At 42.4% G+C, this 19,519-nt stretch overlaps 2 protein-coding genes across 4 annotated transcripts; both read right to left on the bottom strand.

Moving 5' to 3' along the window:
- Positions 1-502: 502 nt before the first annotated feature.
- On the bottom strand, positions 503-11,394 carry LOC112265497 (prolyl 4-hydroxylase subunit alpha-3). Of its 3 annotated transcripts, none has more exons than XM_024442848.2 (13): positions 10,901-11,394; positions 10,255-10,422; positions 9,877-10,106; positions 8,192-8,341; positions 8,033-8,084; positions 7,388-7,551; positions 6,881-7,057; positions 5,099-5,163; positions 4,485-4,644; positions 3,958-4,020; positions 3,561-3,629; positions 2,629-2,725; positions 503-1,990 (listed from the first exon to the last, which is right to left on the bottom strand). In XM_024442848.2, the coding sequence occupies exons 2-13, from the start codon at positions 10,349-10,351 to the stop codon at positions 1,920-1,922; spliced, it is 1,395 nt and encodes a 464-aa protein (XP_024298616.1). In that variant the 5' UTR covers positions 10,352-10,422; positions 10,901-11,394; the 3' UTR covers positions 503-1,919. The 3 variants fall into 3 exon arrangements, 2 of the variants coding, with proteins under 2 accessions (XP_024298616.1, XP_024298615.1); XM_024442847.2 differs by having other exon boundaries at positions 10,255-10,409; XR_006078678.1 differs by lacking the exons at positions 503-1,990; positions 2,629-2,725 and having other exon boundaries at positions 3,564-3,629; positions 3,958-4,644; positions 10,255-10,409; positions 10,901-11,393.
- Positions 11,395-11,955: 561 nt separating this feature from the next.
- Positions 11,956-12,957, bottom strand: or95a1 (odorant receptor, family 95, subfamily A, member 1). Its single transcript, XM_024443602.1, has one exon. The coding sequence runs from the start codon at positions 12,919-12,921 to the stop codon at positions 11,956-11,958; it is 966 nt and encodes a 321-aa protein (XP_024299370.1). The 5' UTR covers positions 12,922-12,957.
- Between the last annotated feature and the right edge of the window lie 6,562 nt (positions 12,958-19,519).

The raw sequence follows: 19,519 nt of genomic DNA, 5'->3' as shown, positions 1-19,519 counted from the left end.
TTGTTCACTGATTTCCATATGACATGCTTGGGCCAGTCAGGAATGAACGCAGTGTACGAGAGGAGAAATTCAATTTCCTCAATGTGCAACGTCAACTATAAATAGTCTTTATAGCGTAAAAGTAAAATTTGTTTTTACTACTAGCTAAAAAAAAAGGTACTAGCTCAGGTCAACGTGCATGAGTTGGATCTGCAATATGAGGCATGTGCCTGGACAAAAGGCAGTCTGGCCGTAAAAAGTTGTTTATTTCCTATTTTGGAGAAATTACACCCTGCTCCTACCGAGAAGAGAAATTCAGCACCCTTGAAACATATTTACAGACTCTACACTGATTTCCATATGACATGCTTGGGCCAGTCAGGAATGAACGCAGTATACGAAAGAAGAAATTCAATTTCCTCAATGTGCAACATCAACTATAAATAGTCTGCTGAATGTAAAAGAGTAAATATGCTTTTGTGAATATTCTGTTTAAAGTGCTTAGTAATGAGGCAGACATAACTTTAACAAAAATATGTATTTATTTTAAAACCATATAAAGATTGAGAATTCCAGAGAATACTCTTGGTTGGAGAAACTCCAAAGGCACAACCTCCATCCTCCATGCATTTTATCAAGTATGGGCCTCCTCAATCCACTCCAGGGGGAACAATCAAGGTCTACTGTTAAGGAATGCAGTTGGGAGCATGTAGCATTCCTGTAGTATATGGCCCCTGTGTTTGTATCGGTGTGTGTGTGTCTAAAGGGGAGGAGTGGTAGGGGGTTGAGCACTGGAGGGGAATACTTCCTTACATCTCAGCAGGCAGAGATATGGTCCCTGTTGAACCCTTCTCCCTTCCTCAACACTCCCTGTCACTCAAAAGGCGGCAGCACTGACAGAAAAGCCCCTTGGAGCCTACAGCTCCTATAGTAAGTACATTTCACTCCTCACCCTCATAGACTAGGTGTGAAAGCTAGCATGCACTCTCTGACCTACATACAGACAAATCTTTTGTCTGGTTGGTAGGCAGCTAGACACCCAGGATTTGAGGTCAGAGACTCGGTACTAAAGCAGATGCATTCCCACTTTCCAATCATCTGGTTTACAGACCATGACTAATGCATGATGCCACTGAATGGGAGTTAGAAGACTAAACAGGTTTGACTCATATCCATTCCATTAGCTACAAGGAGATGAGCAATAGAGAACACACCAAATGTCATCAAGCCCCTCAGTGGGAGAGACGACGACCTCATCTCCTTTGATTTCCTGAACTGACTGAGCATGAATGGGAAACAGTTACAATAACCCTTTTCCTCTGAATAACAGCACTGCTCTTAAATACATTCTTAAGGTGTGAGATGGTTCCAGAAATATTATTCTAAAACTAAATATTCTGATAAAGATCAGTGCTGTGCTAATGAGATCAGTCCGTGTGAAGAGTATCCTGACAGATTCAGTGCATCACTTTTCAAAAGGATGCATTATACGGTTTTTCCCCCCAAACAAACTGACACCGGAGGCAAACAGCCTAGCAGAGTTAACTGAAACCAGCCCAGTGTGTGAGGGTAGAGGCCTCTCTCTCTCTCTGCTCCAGCAGGGACTGACTGGGGAGTTGGAGCAAGAGGCCGCTCTGCCTTTGGGGCTGATTGCCAAATGCCCCCTCCACACCCACCACCCCCTTCCCAAAACCAACTCAGCCCCCCTGCCATTCCAGCCCCCTCCAGCAGTATCTGTGCTCCTTATTCCCTTGGGCCTGAAGCTCCAATCACAGATGCAGGCTGCTCCTTGGTTGCCTTCCCCTCCCCCAGCCGCTAGCACTCTCTCATGCCCTCTCTCATTCCCTCCCTCTCTCGCTCTGCCTGCGTGGTGCGCGCGGCTCCATTGTGGAGACTGGCTCTTGTACTCCAAGCGGTCCCAGCAGCTGCTTTCTCTCTTCTCACTCCTCAGGATTGGGGCTACAGCGTCTCTGGAACTCCTGGCCATACTCATGGATCCATTTGTTAGCCACTGGAACAGGGCATGGACAACAGAGAGTGTGTGTTAGTGGTGTATGTCACACAGTAGTCAAACAAACATAAAATATAATATACAGGTCTGTAAAAAGGAGTCGTTAAATACTCACTGATCCCCTAAAAGTGTTGACAAACATTTGTATAGTCAAATGGGTCCCTTGTATATAGAGCCATCAATAATGGCAAATGGGGCCCGATTTCCTTGTTATAATCTTAGTTCAAATACATAAACATACAGTAAAAAGGTATATACTGTACTTGCTCCTGTAAATGTCTCTTAGATGCAGCCTCTCACAGTAATGACTAATACCCCTCTCTGTGCGTTTCCTTTAGCCTTGTCACTGACTGTGGGATCCAGGATGGAGTTAAATTACGTGGAATGGAGGCCCACATGTTTAGCATCCCAGAGCAGTGCTCAGTACCTGACCTCCTCTCTATATCATCCCTAACTATCTGTCTAATGCAGTGCAGATGTGGCCCCGGGCTCCTGCTGTGACTTCAGTATGACAGACAGGGGCTACTGGAATAGACGTAGGGTTCTTAACTTTCCACATCTGACACTGCTCACTGTGCCTGTATGCTTTTCTATAGGAACTATGTGGTGTTCCCGGTTGTCTCATTAAAGCCTCTTACCCCATTTGTCCCCAACAAGGACAGGGCAGCCAGCATGCAGAGTGTCCCCATCTCCTTGACCGTTCCGATGGAGGTTCCACCAGAAAAGGGCAGCATTCTGGAACACGAGAGACAATGGAACAATGTTTCACTAAAAAACATAGGAAAGAAACATTTTAAATCGTGCCTGGATTTTGTGTGGGCCACTATCATGCCTGGATTTTGTGTGGGCCACTATCATGCCTGGAATTGGTTTGGTCTTCTCCTCTACTTGACAATCCTAAGACATTATTCCTCCATAAAAATATATATTTTGTATACTTGTAAGTTAAAATCCCATGTGCATAGCTGTGCTCCAAGTACAACATCTTTGACATGGATATGGGGCAGGAAGTGAAACCTTAATAAAATCCAGGTTGAGAGGTTAAAACCTGGTGAGGTCCTGTGTCTTTTCAACAGCAGCTCATTTATTAAACCAAACACTACACTGTCGTGCGTCCCAAATGGCATCAGATTCCCTATATAATGTACTACTTTTGACCAGGGCCCTGATCAAAAGTAGTACACTATAAAGGGAATTGGGTGCCATTTGGCTCCTCTTTTCTCAACAGGCCTACTGTCATAAGAACAGTACTACTTAACAGTACTACTCAAAACATCTTAAGAAATGATGTGACCTTTCTGAGGAAGGAATTTCTTATTATTCTTGATGCCATTTTAACAGAGTGAAGGCTTATGAGCGTACGTGTTCTGGCTTGAAGCAATTTCAATGGGTAAACAGAAGAAGATTAAGTATATGTCCCAAATAGCACCCTATTCCCTATATAGTGCATTACTTTTGACAAACAGCCTGGTAAAAACGAAAGAAAGAGTAGTGCACTATGTAGGGAATAGGGTGCCATTTGGGACACATCCTAAGTTTAGCCAGCAGCTGACGTGTGCAGTTCATTTACCTCCAGAACAGGAACGCTGAAGTTAGCATGGATGAAGGCTGTGGACCCACCTGCGTCCACCGAGCTGAGCTGTGGAGGATGACAACATTCTCACTGAGTTGTGTCTAGTCTAGCCACTGTGTGCACATGTCATAAAAAAGCCATCCGTGCCAGAATACGGAGTGTGGAGTTTGTCCAAAACTCACAAGCAGACAGTCTTTTCCATACCGCCTTAACTGGAAGTTTGACATTGGACTAAAATATCATTGCAATTTTCAACAAGATAATACTGAATTCTTATGCTGATAAATGCAATCTAGCAGACACTATCTCCAAAGATGCTTTTACTGGATTTCCACAAATGAGACAATCATGCACATATAATAAGATAACAAGATAAAACAAATGATTAACTTACGTATATCATGAACGTTGCCACTCGATTCCCAGTGTTGAGCCTAAAAAGGGGGCTTGATGCTGACTGGTTATATGTAGGAAATAGTCATCATAAATATATCATGTCCTTCCTTACTTTCCCGCCATAGACTATGGCTATGTCTCAAAAAAAAGCAATAATTTCGACCAGAGAACTATGGGCCCTGGTCAAAAGTAGTGTACTAGGGCAGTGGTTCCCAAACTGTGGGGCGTGCTCGGCAGGGGGGGCGGGTACCCCTCCCTCAAATAAGTTGTAATAGTAGAATGCACAAGGTGCAATTTCAAAATTGGGTAGTGCATCATCAGTTTTCCTCTTGTCTTGTCAGTGTGTTTGAGTGAAAAAGTTTAGGAACCCTTGTACTAGCGAATAGGATGACGTTTGGGACACCACCCATCACTCAACACTAACACACAAAATGAGGGTACACTATTGCATCAAGTGTTGATTAATGTAGTAAATGTTAGGTTTATTCAAGATCTACTGTTCTAAATATAGAGAAACCCACTCACCGTTGCATGGTCAAAATGGGGTTCATAGTGTCCTCCAATCCCATAGTTTACCACTTGGAGGTACTCTGCATACGGAGGCTGCACATTGAGACTTGTGAGCAAGGTGATTCTCTGGTCCAGCCTCCCAATGATAGGGTGGGCTGTCTCCTTTAACCATGCACTGAAAAACAAACCACAAACTCTCATAGTACAGATCATGTTACTGTCTTGGTTTGAGCTCGACCAGATGCTCTTCTGACAGGTGACGTCATTCCTACGTGATGTGCAGTCCTAAACCGATCAGTGCAGATACTCGTCTTGCTACCTGACGTAAGACAACGACGTACACTTCCTCTTCCACTGACACTGTAGGTTCCAGAGGTGTTCAGCCAATTTCCATTCAAAGGTTAAAGTTTATCCCACATTTAACTATCATACATTACATATAGCTAATAGGCCTGCAAATCCTGTGTGCACCATAAAATTAGCCCAAACATTTTATAGTGTTATACAGTATATTCACTGGTTGTTGTTCGGGTGCATTGTTCTGCTTGGTGCTTTATTACTGCTGTAAGTGTTATGAGGAGGAACAGTAAACTGTACATTTAATAGTGGCATGTTTCTGATAGTAGTACCTCTTGCTGATGCGATACTCTGCAGTAGCCTGTTCCTCTCCAGATGCCACCACAGATCTCCTTAACTTATGGCACAAAAATAAAGAAAACTATCAATACTCAATTTTATACAGCAGTAACATTTTAAGATCAAACTGCAGGGATCTGTCTGACAAGAGACAAATTAATGATGTGAGGATAGAGAACAGAACATCCAAAAGAGCTCAGTAAATAAACATAATTTTTTGAATATGTTAAAACTGGCAACCGCAGTAATTTTCCAATGAAGCCATGCCTGACGAAAATACTTGACTGGCATTTCTATCTACGCTCTCTCTAAATACTTTGGACTAGACAGCTAATACTAAACCATTGGAGCCAAGCATGAACACACAAATGCCATGCTCAGACAATGATGTATGTGCCTATGTGCTCAGGGCAAGGAGTGCTGCATGTGCTCCAGGCTCCAAATGACTAATACTCCAGATGTGACTCCCAAATGGCAGCCTATTCCCTATATAGTGCACTACTTTTGTAGTGCACTATATAGGGAATAAGGTACTATTTGAGATGCAGGCCAGGCCTGGTTTTAATCACCCCACCAGAGTGCCATCAAATGTTGACATAATAATGAAATAAGTAGAGGGATTTCCATTTGAAGAAGGGGTGGAAAACCTGTTGAACAGTGCCAAAACCTCACACAATCTAGGAGATCATTTGGGTTACAGCATCTCGCCAGAAAAACTGAGTTAGCATAAACACTATTAGGACGATAGATCTTTCTATGCTGCTGGCACAGGACAGACACAGTATTATTTTCCATTAGCTATTGAGATGAGAAGTCAGTTTTTACCCATAGCCCTCAACAATTTGGACCGTCTGAGGCACTCCGCCAAGGATCGGAAGTAATGTATCCTTTATTACTTTAACCTTTGCTTAATGGTTGGAACAATATCAACTATTCCTCCAATGGGTTTTTGAGAGATCCCTAAACCTCTCACTATTGTTCAACTTTTCCTAGATTGGGATCCTTACAAAGTAAAGTCAATTGAGTCAGACGTTCTTCTTGCAAACCAGCTTGATGGACATATTTGCGCTCTTTTTGGCATGTATGATCAGATTGTAAATATTTGTTAATATTCTCAAAATTGCAACCAGGTCACAGAACTGAGACTGAGATCACAAACATGCAAGAATAGAAAGATTACTATATGATAAAAATCGTATCATAGCCTGCCAATGTAATCTAAGGTGTAACTATTACTCGAGTCAAAAACTAGCACCTCAGTTCAGTGGCAGTCTAAGCGGCCAGACCACAAGGAAAAAAAGATGGCCGATGGGAAATTTCCAGAAATAACCGCTATCCCAGCAGAGCCAAAAGGAACACTGTTCGGTGTGTAGAGTCACTCTCCTGCACAATCTTTAATGGAGTCATAAAATAGGCCATTGACATGTAATGCATTTAATAATCCTTCAGATGTGCAAAAACGAATCATGACACAGGGGGTCTCTTTTATCAGTTATGTGATTTAAAAGACATTCCTCATTTTCAATTGACTTGGAATGTGGTAATCTCAATCAATGTTATGACAATGAGATCTGAGGCCATATGTATCAAGGGTCTCAGAGTTGGATGGCTGATTTAGGATCAGTTTTGCCTTATAGATCACAATCAACAAGACTGGATCGGGAGGACTGGATCTTAGATCAGCATTTCTTATCCGAGGCGTTTGATACATACTGCACATGATAGGCCTTTTCTGAGTAAAAGGGTTGATACCATGGCAGTAGATAGACACTCACCCCTGTCTGGGCGAGTTCCCTGATGCTCTCTGCCTCTGAGTCAGTGATGAAGCTGTGGTAGAGGACCACGTAAGGCTGCAGGCTCAGCACCTCACGTCTGATTGGCTGCAGTAGCAACCCAGGACTGTCATTGTTGAAATAGTCACAGAAGAGCCGGGGGTTTTCATAATGCGTTGGCTGTGAGGAGAGAATGGAATCTGAAGTCCATTATTGGAGCCGAAACATGGAAAGAAAGCGGCAGTATTTTCTTTTCATCCTCAAAACTTGTATTTTAAAACTCTTTTCTCTCTCTGTGAGCTCCAGACTGTAGCCAAGTCTCTGCACATTATTTGAAAACCACAACTGTTTTCCTCATATGGTGGCTCATATGGTGTCATACATTTAAAAGGACAGTATGATTTCTGTTGCTGTTTGGAACATTTCTAAAAGTTAGCAAATGTATCACTCAATTGCTACCCCATATAGCCAGGTGGGTGGACAATATTATAATATCATAGATGAGTATACCTGGGTGCCCTGTGTCCGACATAGTCTCTCATAGGTGTTCCTTGTCCGTAGATAGGTGGTGTTGGGCCTCTTCAACCCAGTGTCAGTGCTCAGTAAGGGTGGACTGTCAACTAGCAGTCGCTCATACTTCTGTACATTCTTTAAAACTCTCCCGTTCATGGGATCTTCAGGAAGGGAATCATGTAAATACCATCAATGTGATACCATGAGTTTGGAGAAACAAATCACAGCGTACAGTTGGTCAAATATGAACAAGCAAGCATGTTTCCTGGTCATTTTACAGGAAATGTATGTACTTTTATTAAAAGAGGCCTGAATTGTTAGGTCCAGGCACACGTCTGCATTATGCACAGTAAGTATACAGTACTTCAGGGCTCAGCTACCATATGGGGAAGTAGGCTGACATACAAAGCAGGCTACCTCTATATAGTGTGGGAGAGTAGTGGGATGTTTTTATATGGAGTGGGGCAGTCCCACTCATTTAATATTTTTATGTTTATTGAACAGAATAAAGAGAAAGGAAGGAGTAGTGGATCGGAGTAAAACCCATGCTCGCATAGTATGTGTGATCCAGAGACAGCTGTTTAGACCGCTGGACCACCCCAGGCCACAGTATAGTGGAATGTTTTAATTGAACAGGCTTACCATGGTTCAACAACTCCTGAGAGAGACTCAGTGCATAGGAAATGTTTCCTGTCTGAAACAAAACAAAAAAGTAAAATTTGGTCAACAAAATGCTAAAAGAATCACATCTTCTCTAATTCTTTAAATTTTTCAACCAATTTCTATGTGAAAAATAGACACCTTGAAGTGCGAGAAGGCCAGGTGATCCAGAGCATCTTCCAGAGTTCCCTCATTCTCTGGACTCCATTCCCTCCCTGCCCCTCGGAACAGACGCACTGACTCCTCCAGCCACTGCACTGAGTGGTAGTAGTCCTCCAGCTCATAGGCAACCTGCAATACAACAACAGGATGTTAGCATTAGAAAACAACAAAAAGATTTTATAATGACAAATTGAGACACATTATTTTCCTGAACTTGGAAATGTTTATCTGTAATCAAAACCTCTGTTGGAAGGAAAGAGTAAACACCTTTTAAAGCATTGTATATATCATTCTCTCGCATCTAGAGCTGAAGAAAAGAGAGCCACATAAAGTACATGTAGCACTATGATTGTTGATGGTGGCTGCGGCTTTGTACACGCCCCAGAAATGTGAGAAATAAAGCTAACCCTTAGCTTACCCTGCTGGTTTTAATGACTGGGCTTTAGCTACCATAAAAGCGCAGTTGTAGAACTGTTACTGTATGCTGACTCACAACACCCCAAACGGAGCATCTGTTTACACATGATCACAGTCAGATAATCTTGGTGTTAACAAAAGTGAAGCAAATGCCAATACTCCACATTCTTATACTTCCATAAACAGAGATTATGATTTTCCACACTGTCTCTCCCACACAGTGCCCCTTGTGCACTGCCACTGTACATAAACAATAGGATCCATTGTGAAGTGACTCATCATGAGGAAGACTTTTCCGTGTCCCAAATGCTACCCTATTCTCTTTATTTGCACTACTCTTGACCAGGACATATAGAAATCTGGTCAAATGTCGTGCAGTAAATAGGGAATAGGCTGCCATATTGGATGCACATCATGCACCCTTTTCAAATTTGTCTGAGAGGGCACTCCGGTCTTGTCATTCTATATGAACCCCCCTGACACACAGGAAGAGGACTTTACTCCATCTCTAACCACAGAGTATGACAGGCTCAGAACAAAACTGTGTTTTATGGTCTTCTGCTAATGTTAATTAGGGAAGCCAGATCTCACAGCACCATCTGCCCAGCAGGCTAGCACTCCTCCTGTTACATGCTCTCCTCCTCTCCATGACTCCAACAGCACATCTCCAGTTGACACTTTACAGAGTGCAATGTGAGCAGAGATGACCTTTTGGTCACATCCCATAGTGAGCGGATGCCAAAAGGAAATGAAGTAAAATGAACCCATAAAGCCTACGTCCCTTTTCTTCACCCTTTTCCAGAAGTGTGTACTTGCGCAATACCCATTATGGATTTAAAAACATGGTATAGGATGAACTTTATTGTCCCCAACAGGAAAATGGTCTTGAACACACAATACTGCTGTATACAAAATACACTGTACATGACACAATAACATAATACATACATTGTACATTACCCTTATCATACACACTTCTCATATAGCCACATACTGTACATAATACATATAGAACATTCCCTTATTCAGTCAGTGGAGTACTATTGCCGTTCAGGTATGATGGACATGGGAATGAATGAGCGCTTATACCAGTTCATTTTACAAGTGGGATTTGTGTAATCTTTGGCTGGAGGGAGATTCCATCATTGTTAGATCCACGTGAGACAGTGTGCAAGTGCACACTTCAGGAGAAGAGTGGTGAATCAGGCACCACCAGTGATTAAATGGGTGAGTTATTGGTGGCTTACCTTCCCAACCAGGAAGCAATCATCCCCAGAAAGAGGGACAGATACTGTGGGACTGTAGATGTCAATTGGGTTGCCGTCAGTGATCCTCTGGAAGTGACCTCTCACAAGTCCCCCCACTTGAAGGGCATACACATCCTGCAGCCTCATCAGCCCCTTGGCAGCCCCCTGAAGGTCCTCCAGTTTGGGCAAGCTGCCCTCCTTCTCCACCTCCTCGTAACCAGACCTGAAGTCTGAAACATAACAAGGGGGAATGAGTGGGAGTGAGGTAATGACAGGACACAAGATGCGGGGGATGGAGCTTTGACAAACTTAGGTCCCAGGTGATGTCAGTTGTAAGGACCAGATGTGTTTTTAAAGAGAGTCGTAAAGGGAAACAACCTTGGGTGTTCTCTTGTGCTTCATCACTGTAGATCAGATTCAGCCACTCAGACTGCAAGCGCTTGATAAGAGTGAACGCCACCAAGGGGTTTGCCATAGCAGCTGATGGTCCACTGTACACCTCACTGTGCAAGTCTGACACCTTTGCATAAAACCTGCAGAAAGAGTCTACAAGTATTATACATTTAGAGAGAATATATCCCCTTAAGGTGATATCATGATAGGGGAGACAACCATGCAATGATATATGTATGAGGCTTTCCATGGACATTCTTCTCCTAAACTAGTATAGAACTCATCTTGAGTTTATGATAGGCTTTAGAACGAACTTAACATTAGTAAATGAGTCATTATAAATGTTAAGTTTCTTCTAAAGTTACCTACACGGATGGAGGCGATTCATCGATGGCATATGTTCCGCAAGGAATACAACGCCTTAAGTAAGACGGTAACAGTAGCCTATCATGAAATTGTATGGAATATAATAAAGGACACATAGCCCAAACTTAGAAACAATTATTTACCTCTATTTGTTCTCTGTCTCCCTCTAAAACCACCCACTCCGAAGCCTTAATAATTAAGCCTACAATATAAATGGTAGTCTATCAAGCGTGCATCATGACAACATTCCCTGTCTGTTACTCACCTTTTTATGTCTTCAAGTCTCTCCGATTCGTGTTCGATGTAAGTTTCTAAATGATCAATAAGTTGTCTTTCAACATTGATGGCTTGTTTTACGTTCAATAATGACGTATACATCTCACCAAAAGATAACGGCATCAAAATTACACGGATTATAACACAGGCTGAGTAAATGGATTTGAAATCATATAGCATTTTGCGCGCGTATGATCCCCTCGATTATGTTTAAAATGGTGTCTATGCTTGTGCTAGATTTTTTGTAAACTCTAATCTACAATGGTTCTTGCTGTCAATGTATAAAGTGTAGCGCAGTTTCTTGTTTGAAACCACTCAAGCCTGCCCTACGGGAAAGCTGCGCTCGGTCCTGCGGTTCTGTGTAAATCTCTGCAATGTTCTTTCTCAACAGCGCGCGCCGGTCACACCTAAAACATCAGCTTTCACCGCTTCACATGGTCTGTCATCGGGAGGAATAGTTCAACAATACCTATCTCATATATGAAGTTGCATGATTAATGAACAATAATATTACATTAGGTAGTTTAGGAAAACTGTATTTGCTTAAATGTATTGCAACAGTTTGCACTTTGGAATTGTGATGCATGAATGTGCCCAGTCCCTTTCTTCCACTTATATAATAGTCTCGTTAAATTGCTTTATAATAACTCTGAATATCAAATAATCGAACCCTTATTGCTTTACCTATCAATGTTTTAATTTCGCCAAAGGAACTGAACGTCTTCCTGTGGGCGCACATTGATCCAGTGCGGTGACCCAAATTGGACCACTTGATAAATATGGAATTATAGTGACATCTAGCGTAGCGTATATCTCAAAGTATTTTAAAGCCATCTTTTCTATTCCAAACAAGCCTCTGTGTTTGAAGAAAAATGTACAGTTTTGTTAGATAGTAACCAACAAATCTAAGTTTTTAAAAGACACCAGCTTAATAATGACATAATGGCTGTCATCCAGCCAAGGTTATACTCTTTTAATTAACTAACATATACAGGCTACTAGTCTGTACATTGATTTGACAAGTGGCTCCGCTTCAGGACCAGTTTATTTGACCCTGGGCTTGGTGGCCAGGGCTCTGGGGCTGATCCTGTGTCTGTGTGAGCAGCACAAGACAGCTCTCCTCATGTAGCCCTTTAGGGACTCATCTCTCAGGCCGTAGATGAGCGGGCTGAGGAAGCGCGGCAGTAGGATGAAGCAGAAGTAGTTGAAGAAGGAGATGTGCTCTTGCAGCCAGCCGGCCTGCATACTGATGCGGCTCTCTGTGACCGGGTGGGTGAAGGCAATCATGCACAGCAGCAGCTGAAAACCGTGGAGCAGCACTGTGTGCATGGCCTTGCCCACCGATGCCCGGTCCTGACGCATCTTCCTGGTCTCCAGCAGGATCCTCATGTAGGTGAACATGATGATGGCTGCCACCACAGCGAAGAACAGACCGTTGAGCGACACCTTGAACAGTGTCTGGACGGGGGATGAGTTAAGGACCACGGTTTTGCATAGCACCGGGGTGGAGAGGATGTTCATGCCAGGCTGAGGCTCTCCCAGAGAGAAGTCCACAATGGGCAGGATGCAGCTGACCAGCCACAGGCTCAGGATGATGATCCAGATACGGTCAGCGCGCCAGGCAGCCGGGCGCTGCAGAGGGTAGAAGATGGCCACATAGCGCTCCAGGGACATAGCTGCCAGGATCAGAGGGGTGTTCTGGAAGGTGGAGGTGGAGAAGAAGAGTAGAGGTGCACAGTAGACGATGGCAAACTTCACATTGCCCATGACGAAGAGGAAGAGCAGGACAGAGGAGAGGAGCTGGAGAGTGTCGTTGATCAGCATGTAGGCAAACAGGATGTAGCGGGAGTTGTCCAGGAAATGTCTGTGGGAGGCGAACGTGTGCAGCATGACCACGATGCAGTAGAGGAAGATGCAGAAGAAGGGGATCACCACACACACCTTGATTATCACAGATAGGCTCTTCTGTGGGTTGGTGGCATTGCCTGGAAGGTCGGTCAGATTCTGCATTTTTCAATGTAGCCTGCTTGAGGAATGGTCGATGTCTGCAAATCTGAAATGTTGTGGGAAAACAAAGACCTGATATGCACACAGAAACATTTATGACAAGATACATGATCCCAAAGATGAATAAGATACCATGGACTAACCTCAACTTGTCCTCTGATGGAGAAAGTAAAGGCTTGGGAGGGATGGATTGTGGATTTTTATACATTTTTGTCCATTAACATCACCATGATACAAAACATCTCTGGGAAGAGGCATTTCCTTATTCTAAATGTTTTGACAGTATCTTGATTTCTCAAGGGATAAATTAATTTCATTCCATTCTCAAAGTGCATTATGTTCATAATTATTGCTCAAGTTCCTCAACAGGGAAAAGGTCTAATAGGTGCTTAACTTTTACTTAAGGAACTCTTCAAAATACCTAATTAGAACAACTAATTAGAAGTAATGATAGTATGGTCTGACGATTTGAGCCATTATGTGGACCATACAAGAATCAAACCTACAACACTTGCAAGCACCTTGTCCAACCATTAGCTATTAGAGCCATCTTTACTCAGATTAACTGATAAAAAAAACAGCTTTCACAATAGTGCAAAATCATATAGGCCATTTTGTCACTTTAAAATGGTGATCACATTTGATGAACTATGGGCTCTATTTAATCAACACCAGTTCAAATTTTCCTGGATAAGTCAAGCACATGATCTCTGTGCAGGGACAAAAGGATGTCTGAATTCACAGGCAGACCAGTTTCTTTTTATTTGAATTTGGAAAATGGTTACATTTTGAAACAGCCCTATGTTTTGAAATTAAGGCTCAACAGGAGGCCTGCTATTTATGAAATGTAACTTAGACCAGTCAATGTTTCTTCAAATGTGTTTATTTACCTCAGTACTGTTATGCCAGTATTCGTAATACAGTATAAAATATTTGAGCGATCCTTGCTTTATGAGCATGTTACAATTCACACCAAGTGGGTTAACCCTATTGGTGCAATGCATCGGGTGTTTGCCTTTCACACCAGCCACCCGGGTTCTCCTCCCTGTCCCGTCATTCACTAAATTGGTGTCAGAAGTGGGATGGTGGCCATGAGGCCAAAGGAACGCACAGATGTGTAAGGGGGCTGAGAAGTCAAAGCACTGGGACGTGCCTTTCCGTTCTGTGTGGGCCGTGTAGCGATCCTCTCTATATGAGCCACATTACAATTCCCACCAAGTGGATTTACCATATTGGTGCGATGTGTAGGGTGTTTACTTTTCACGCCAGTGACTCGGTTTTGCTACTCTGGTCCGCTGTTCGCTACAATATCTATAAAACCTTGTTCTATTTTTAAATGCTGTTCTATCAACCTTTGGTGAAATGCATGCAGACCAGGGCAAAGAGTAAAAGGCATGTCTGTCTAACAGCGTTTGTTATTCTTTTCAGAGAGAATGGTGAAACCGTAAACATTGGCATAAGTTGTTTGTGAGGGGACTGCATTTGATGAACAGGGAGGCCTGTTTACTGTGTTGCCGGATGGATATCTCCAGAGTACAGTTAGAGAGAGAGCGTGTCCCCTGTTCCCTGATTAGTAATTAACAGACTGGTTGATTATTAACGGAGTTGAGCCTAATTGTGCAACCTTATGTTTTCTTTTGTTTGGCAAACAAGATGACTCTGTTGAGAGCAGCACACCAGGGCTTGGTCTGCTCTTGACGTAAGTCATGCGTCAGTAGTGAAGACAGCTGGAGCCAGGTCCAAACAGTGTGTTCTCCCTGGGACTCTGGGCCCCAGACAAACCTGATGTTCATTGGACTCCTGTACTGTAAACGCCAGCTCAGCATGCCCCCAAAATGAAAACTACATGTATTGTTCCAGTCAAACTATCATAGAAAAATGGCCACTAACATCAACTTCTGAAACAACAGAGATAGGGTTTAAAACATTATAGATTTAATAGATTTAGTTTCTGTCCGTCCTGTCTCCCTATAGTGCTGTCTTAGGCATCTCACAGTACGGACACATCTGCAGTCCTCATGCTTCCTTGCAGCATGCCTAAGGCACGTTCACGCAGATGAGCAGGTACCCTGGGCATCTTTCTTTTGGTGTTTTTCAGAGTCAGTAGAAAGGCCTCTTAGTGTCCTAAGTTTTCATAACTGTGACATTAATTGCCTACCGTCTTTAAGCTGTTAGTGTCTTAACGACCGTTCCACAGGTGCATGTTCATTAATTGTTTGTGGTTCATTGAACAAGCATGGAAAACAGTGTTTAAACACTTTACAATTAAGATCTGTGAATTTGTTTGGATTTTTACCAATTATCTTTGAAAGACAGGGTCCAGAAAAAGGGCTGTTTCTTTTTTTTAATGCGTTTAGTAGTTTGTCAGTACCAACATTGACCATCATAAAACACACATCTTTTTACTACTACATAAAGAATGTCAGCAGAATCTGAAATAAATGTGAGAAGGTGGTCTGTAATCCTTTAATAACAATAACTATTGTAAAATAACTATAACCTATTATGGTATCAATATGTTTGTCTCTAAAAGGTTCATTGATGTCAAACACAACCCTTGCCCAGTCTCTGTCCCTAGCTAGGACAACATAGTGCCAAAACTTTATAGTAAAAATCAATCCTGGCCCGAGTTCTCCAGCGATGTGGGTTGAAGTTAAGTCATCTGGCAACTATTGTGTTGATAAACAAGAGCTATGGTGACAGATTTTTCTGGTAGTTGTAAACAGTCTTATATCAAGTGTCATGAGGGATAAAGACTGCTTTTTTCAGAGCAAATCTTGTCATATTGTCTAGAATACAAAGACGGATGGACTGCAATATGATGTTTATTAAAATCATTTTATGGTATCTATTGTATTCTGAAAGGCATCTCACCTTCACCTGTCTTATGATCATTTCACACATAGTATTGCTTGAATGACACACGATTTCTGTGTGAATCAACAGGATTTAGAATCGGTTTGTCTCCCTGTTAACCTGTAGCAAGTGTAGTTCTAGACTGTTGATTTGACCTTTCTCCATCAGCAGAGGGCCCAGTGTCATGAAAATTTAGATGTAGTGTGTACTACTACACAGGTGTGTGCTTGAATTACTAATGACCTAGGTGTATCTACTGACAAAAAAATACATGTCAAATTTGCAGTTTAAAAATTGTATTTTCACATGTGAAATAGCTGTTTTCACACGTTGAACTTAAATTTTACACATGGAACCATATTACATTTTTCACATGTATTACATTTAGAGTTCACATGTTAAACACCACCTTTTCACATGTGAGGAGAATAACATGTTTTCACCTCACATGTGAATTGTAGTTTATGCAGTGAAAATCGGATACACAATTTCACATGTGAAAAACATTCATGTGAATATCACATTTGCTGTTTCATATGTGAAAATGTGATTGTTTTTCACTGCGAATAAGTTTTTTACATGTTATTGTTTTTTTTAAATATGTGAACTTGTAGTTCTACATGTGAAAGTAAATATCTAATTTGAAGTATCACATGTAAGAAAACTCCAACTGTGAAAATCTCAGTCTGGAACATGTGGGGATGATATAATGTTATTCTTCTGTGACGACCTTCCTACTCTCTGCCGAATTCTTTCTCTTTGCTTTTATTACTCTTTTTATTCACTTAGCAGCTTACTTTACCCATTTTTGTTGCATTGTTGAGAGATTAACTGGAAAGTAAGCATTTTATTGCACTGTGTACTCCATGTATATCATATGTACTCCATGTACATTATGTCTATATCACAAATAAACCATCTGGAACTTAGAAGGGAAGGGGGAGGGCAGCCAGAAAAGGGGGGCAGCTTTGTGGTTAGATTATGAAAATTATTGAACATGTAGAGGCCCTTAAATTTTGTGTCCTCAAATGTTATGTAATCTAAAACTCAAATATTAGCTGGTAGGACTGATGAAATGAATCATAGAGGTTTTATAACTTATTCTATTCCACAGTTTTTTTGGGGGGGCTGTCTCTTTATGTTCATATAGCCTAGGGGGTATGTAGCTTTTTATCTGTCATGTTTGGAGTTGTGTTGCTCTGTAATGCGAACACTTACATTTTTCTTTACATTTCAAATGCAAGAAAATGCAAGAAAATACTAATCCAGAGGCGGCGCTCCTAGTGGCCGGGGACTTTAATGCACTTTAATTTCATCAGTTCTACCAGCTAAGTCTATTTTACCTAATTTCTACCAGCATGTCACATGTGCAACCAGAGGGGGAAAAAAACTCAAGACCACCTTTACTCCACACACAGAAATGTGTTCAAAGCTCTCCCTCGCCCTCCATTTGGCAAATCTGACCATAATTATATCCTCCTGATTCCTACTTACAAGCCAAAACTAAAGCAGGAAGTACCAGTGACTTGCACGACACGGAAGTTGTCAGATGACGCAGATGCTTAGCTACAGGACTGTTTTGCTAGCACAGACTGGAATATGTTCCGGGATTCATCCGATGGCAATGAGGAGTATACCACATCAATCACCAGCTTCATCAATAAGTGCATCGGTGGCGTTGTCCCCACAGTGACAGTACGTACAGTACATACCCCAACCAGAAGCCATGGATTACAGGCAACATCTGCACTGAGCTAAAGACTAGAGCTGCCGTTTTCAAGGAGCGGGACTCGAACCCAGACGCTTGGCAGTGTGGTGCCATGGCAACAACCTCTTTCTCAACGTGAGCAAGACAAGTAGCTGATTGTGGACTACAGGAAAAGGAGGGCTGAACACATCCCCATTCACATCGACGGGGCTGTAGTGGAGAAGGTCGAAAGCTTCAAGTTCCTTGCTGTCCACATCACAAACAAACTATCATGGTCCAAACACACCAAGACAGTTGTGAAGAGGGCATGACAACACCTATTCCCCTCTCAGGAGACTGAAAATATTTGGCATAGCCATCAGATACTCAAAAAGTTCTACTGCTGCACCATTGAAAGCGTCCTGACTGGTTGCATCACTGCCTGAAATAGCAACTGCTTGACAACCGACCGTAAGGCGCTACAGAGGGTTGTGCGTACGGCCCAGTACATCACCGGGGTCAAGCTTCCTGCCATCTAGGACCTCTATACTAGACTGTGTCAGAGGAAGGCCCCAAAAATTGTCAAGGACTCCAGCCAAGACATAGACTGTTTTCTCTGCTACAGCACGGCAAGTGGTACCGTAGCACAAAGTCTAGGTCCAAAAGGCTCCTTAACAGCTTCTACCCCCAAGCCATAAGACTATTGAAAAAGTAATCAATAGGCTACACAGACTATTTGAATTATCCCTCCCACCCTGCTTTTTTTTACACTGCTGCTACTCCCTGTTTATTAACTATGCATAGTAATTTTACCCCTACCTACATGTACATATTACCTCAATTACCTCGACTAACCTGTAACCCCACACATTGACTCGGTACCGGTAACCCCTGTATATGGCCTCGTTATTTTATTGTGTTACTTTTTTAACCTAAATGTTTTTGGGGAATATTGTCTTAACTCTTATATTCTTAAAACTGTGTTATTTGTTAAGGGCTTGTAAGTAAGCATTTCACTGTAAGGTCTACAACTGTTGTATTCGGTACATGTGACAAATAAAATTGTGTTTGATTTGACATTTAAGTCTGTGTTAAGTCAACTTGTTTCAAGTCTGAATAGGAATTCTACCTTTTCCTGTGTGGAATTCCACCTTTATTTTTTCAATGCTTTGTTCAGACAGATAGAGAAACTGAAGGATACAGTGAAGGAGTGAAAGTGGGACAGGAATTGAACCCCTGACTTGTAGGGCAGTAACATGTCAATCTTCTTTGGCATGTGACCCACTCAACCACATCTGGACCCTTTCTTTCTAAAAAATGACCTGCCGAAATTGTTGCCACCCCTATTACTAGCCTGTTCAACCTTTCTTTCGTGTCGTCTGAGATTCCCAAAGATTGGAAAGCAGCTGCCGTCATCCCCCTCTTCAAAGGGGGGGACACTCTTGACCCAAACTGCTACAGACCTATATCTATCCTACCCTGCCTTTCTAAGGTCTTCGAAAGCCAAGTCAACAAACAGATTACGACCATTTCAAATCTCACCATACCTTCTCTGCTATGCAATCTGGTTTCAGAGCTGGTCATGGGTGCACTTCAGCCACGCTCAAGGTCCTAAACGATATCTTAACCGCCATCGATAAGAAACATTACTGTGCAGCCATATTCATTGATCTGGCCAAAGCCTTCGACTCTGTCAATCACCACATCCTCATCGGCAGACTCGACAGCCTTGGTTTCTCAAATGATTGCCTCGCCTGGTTCACCAACTACTTCTCTGATAGAGTTCAGTGTGTCAAATCGGAGGGTCTGCTGTCCGGACCTCTGGCAGTCTCTATGGGGGTGCCACAGGGTTCAATTCTTGGACCGACTCTCTTCTCTGCATACATCAATGATGTCGCTCTTGCTGCTGCTGAGTCTCTGATCCACCTGTACGCAGACGACACCATTCTGTATACTTCTGGTCCTTCTTTGGACACTGTGGTAACAACCCTCCAGGCAAGTTTCAATGCCGTACAACTCTCCTTCCGTGGCCTCCAATTGCTCTTAAATACAAGTAAA

Source organism: Oncorhynchus tshawytscha, linkage group LG13 (genome assembly GCF_018296145.1).
Source record: "Oncorhynchus tshawytscha isolate Ot180627B linkage group LG13, Otsh_v2.0, whole genome shotgun sequence".
Taxonomy (NCBI): Eukaryota; Metazoa; Chordata; class Actinopteri; order Salmoniformes; family Salmonidae; genus Oncorhynchus; species Oncorhynchus tshawytscha.
Note: the sequence above shows the minus strand (reverse complement) of the source record. Positions and strands in the feature narration are given on the sequence as shown.

Coding starts and splice junctions, on each gene's coding strand:
- LOC112265497 (XM_024442847.2), bottom strand. CDS start 11,091: ATGCTATATGATTTCAAATCCATTTACTCAGCCTGTGTTATAATCCGT. Junction 10,410..10,900: donor AGACTTGAAGACATAAAAAG/GTGAGTAACAGA, acceptor CTCTTTCTGCAG/GTTTTATGCAAAGGTGTCAG. Junction 4,645..5,098: donor GAGTATCGCATCAGCAAGAG/GTACTACTATCA, acceptor TTTGTTTTTCAG/TGCATGGTTAAAGGAGACAG.
- or95a1 (XM_024443602.1), bottom strand. CDS start 12,921: ATGCAGAATCTGACCGACCTTCCAGGCAATGCCACCAACCCACAGAAG.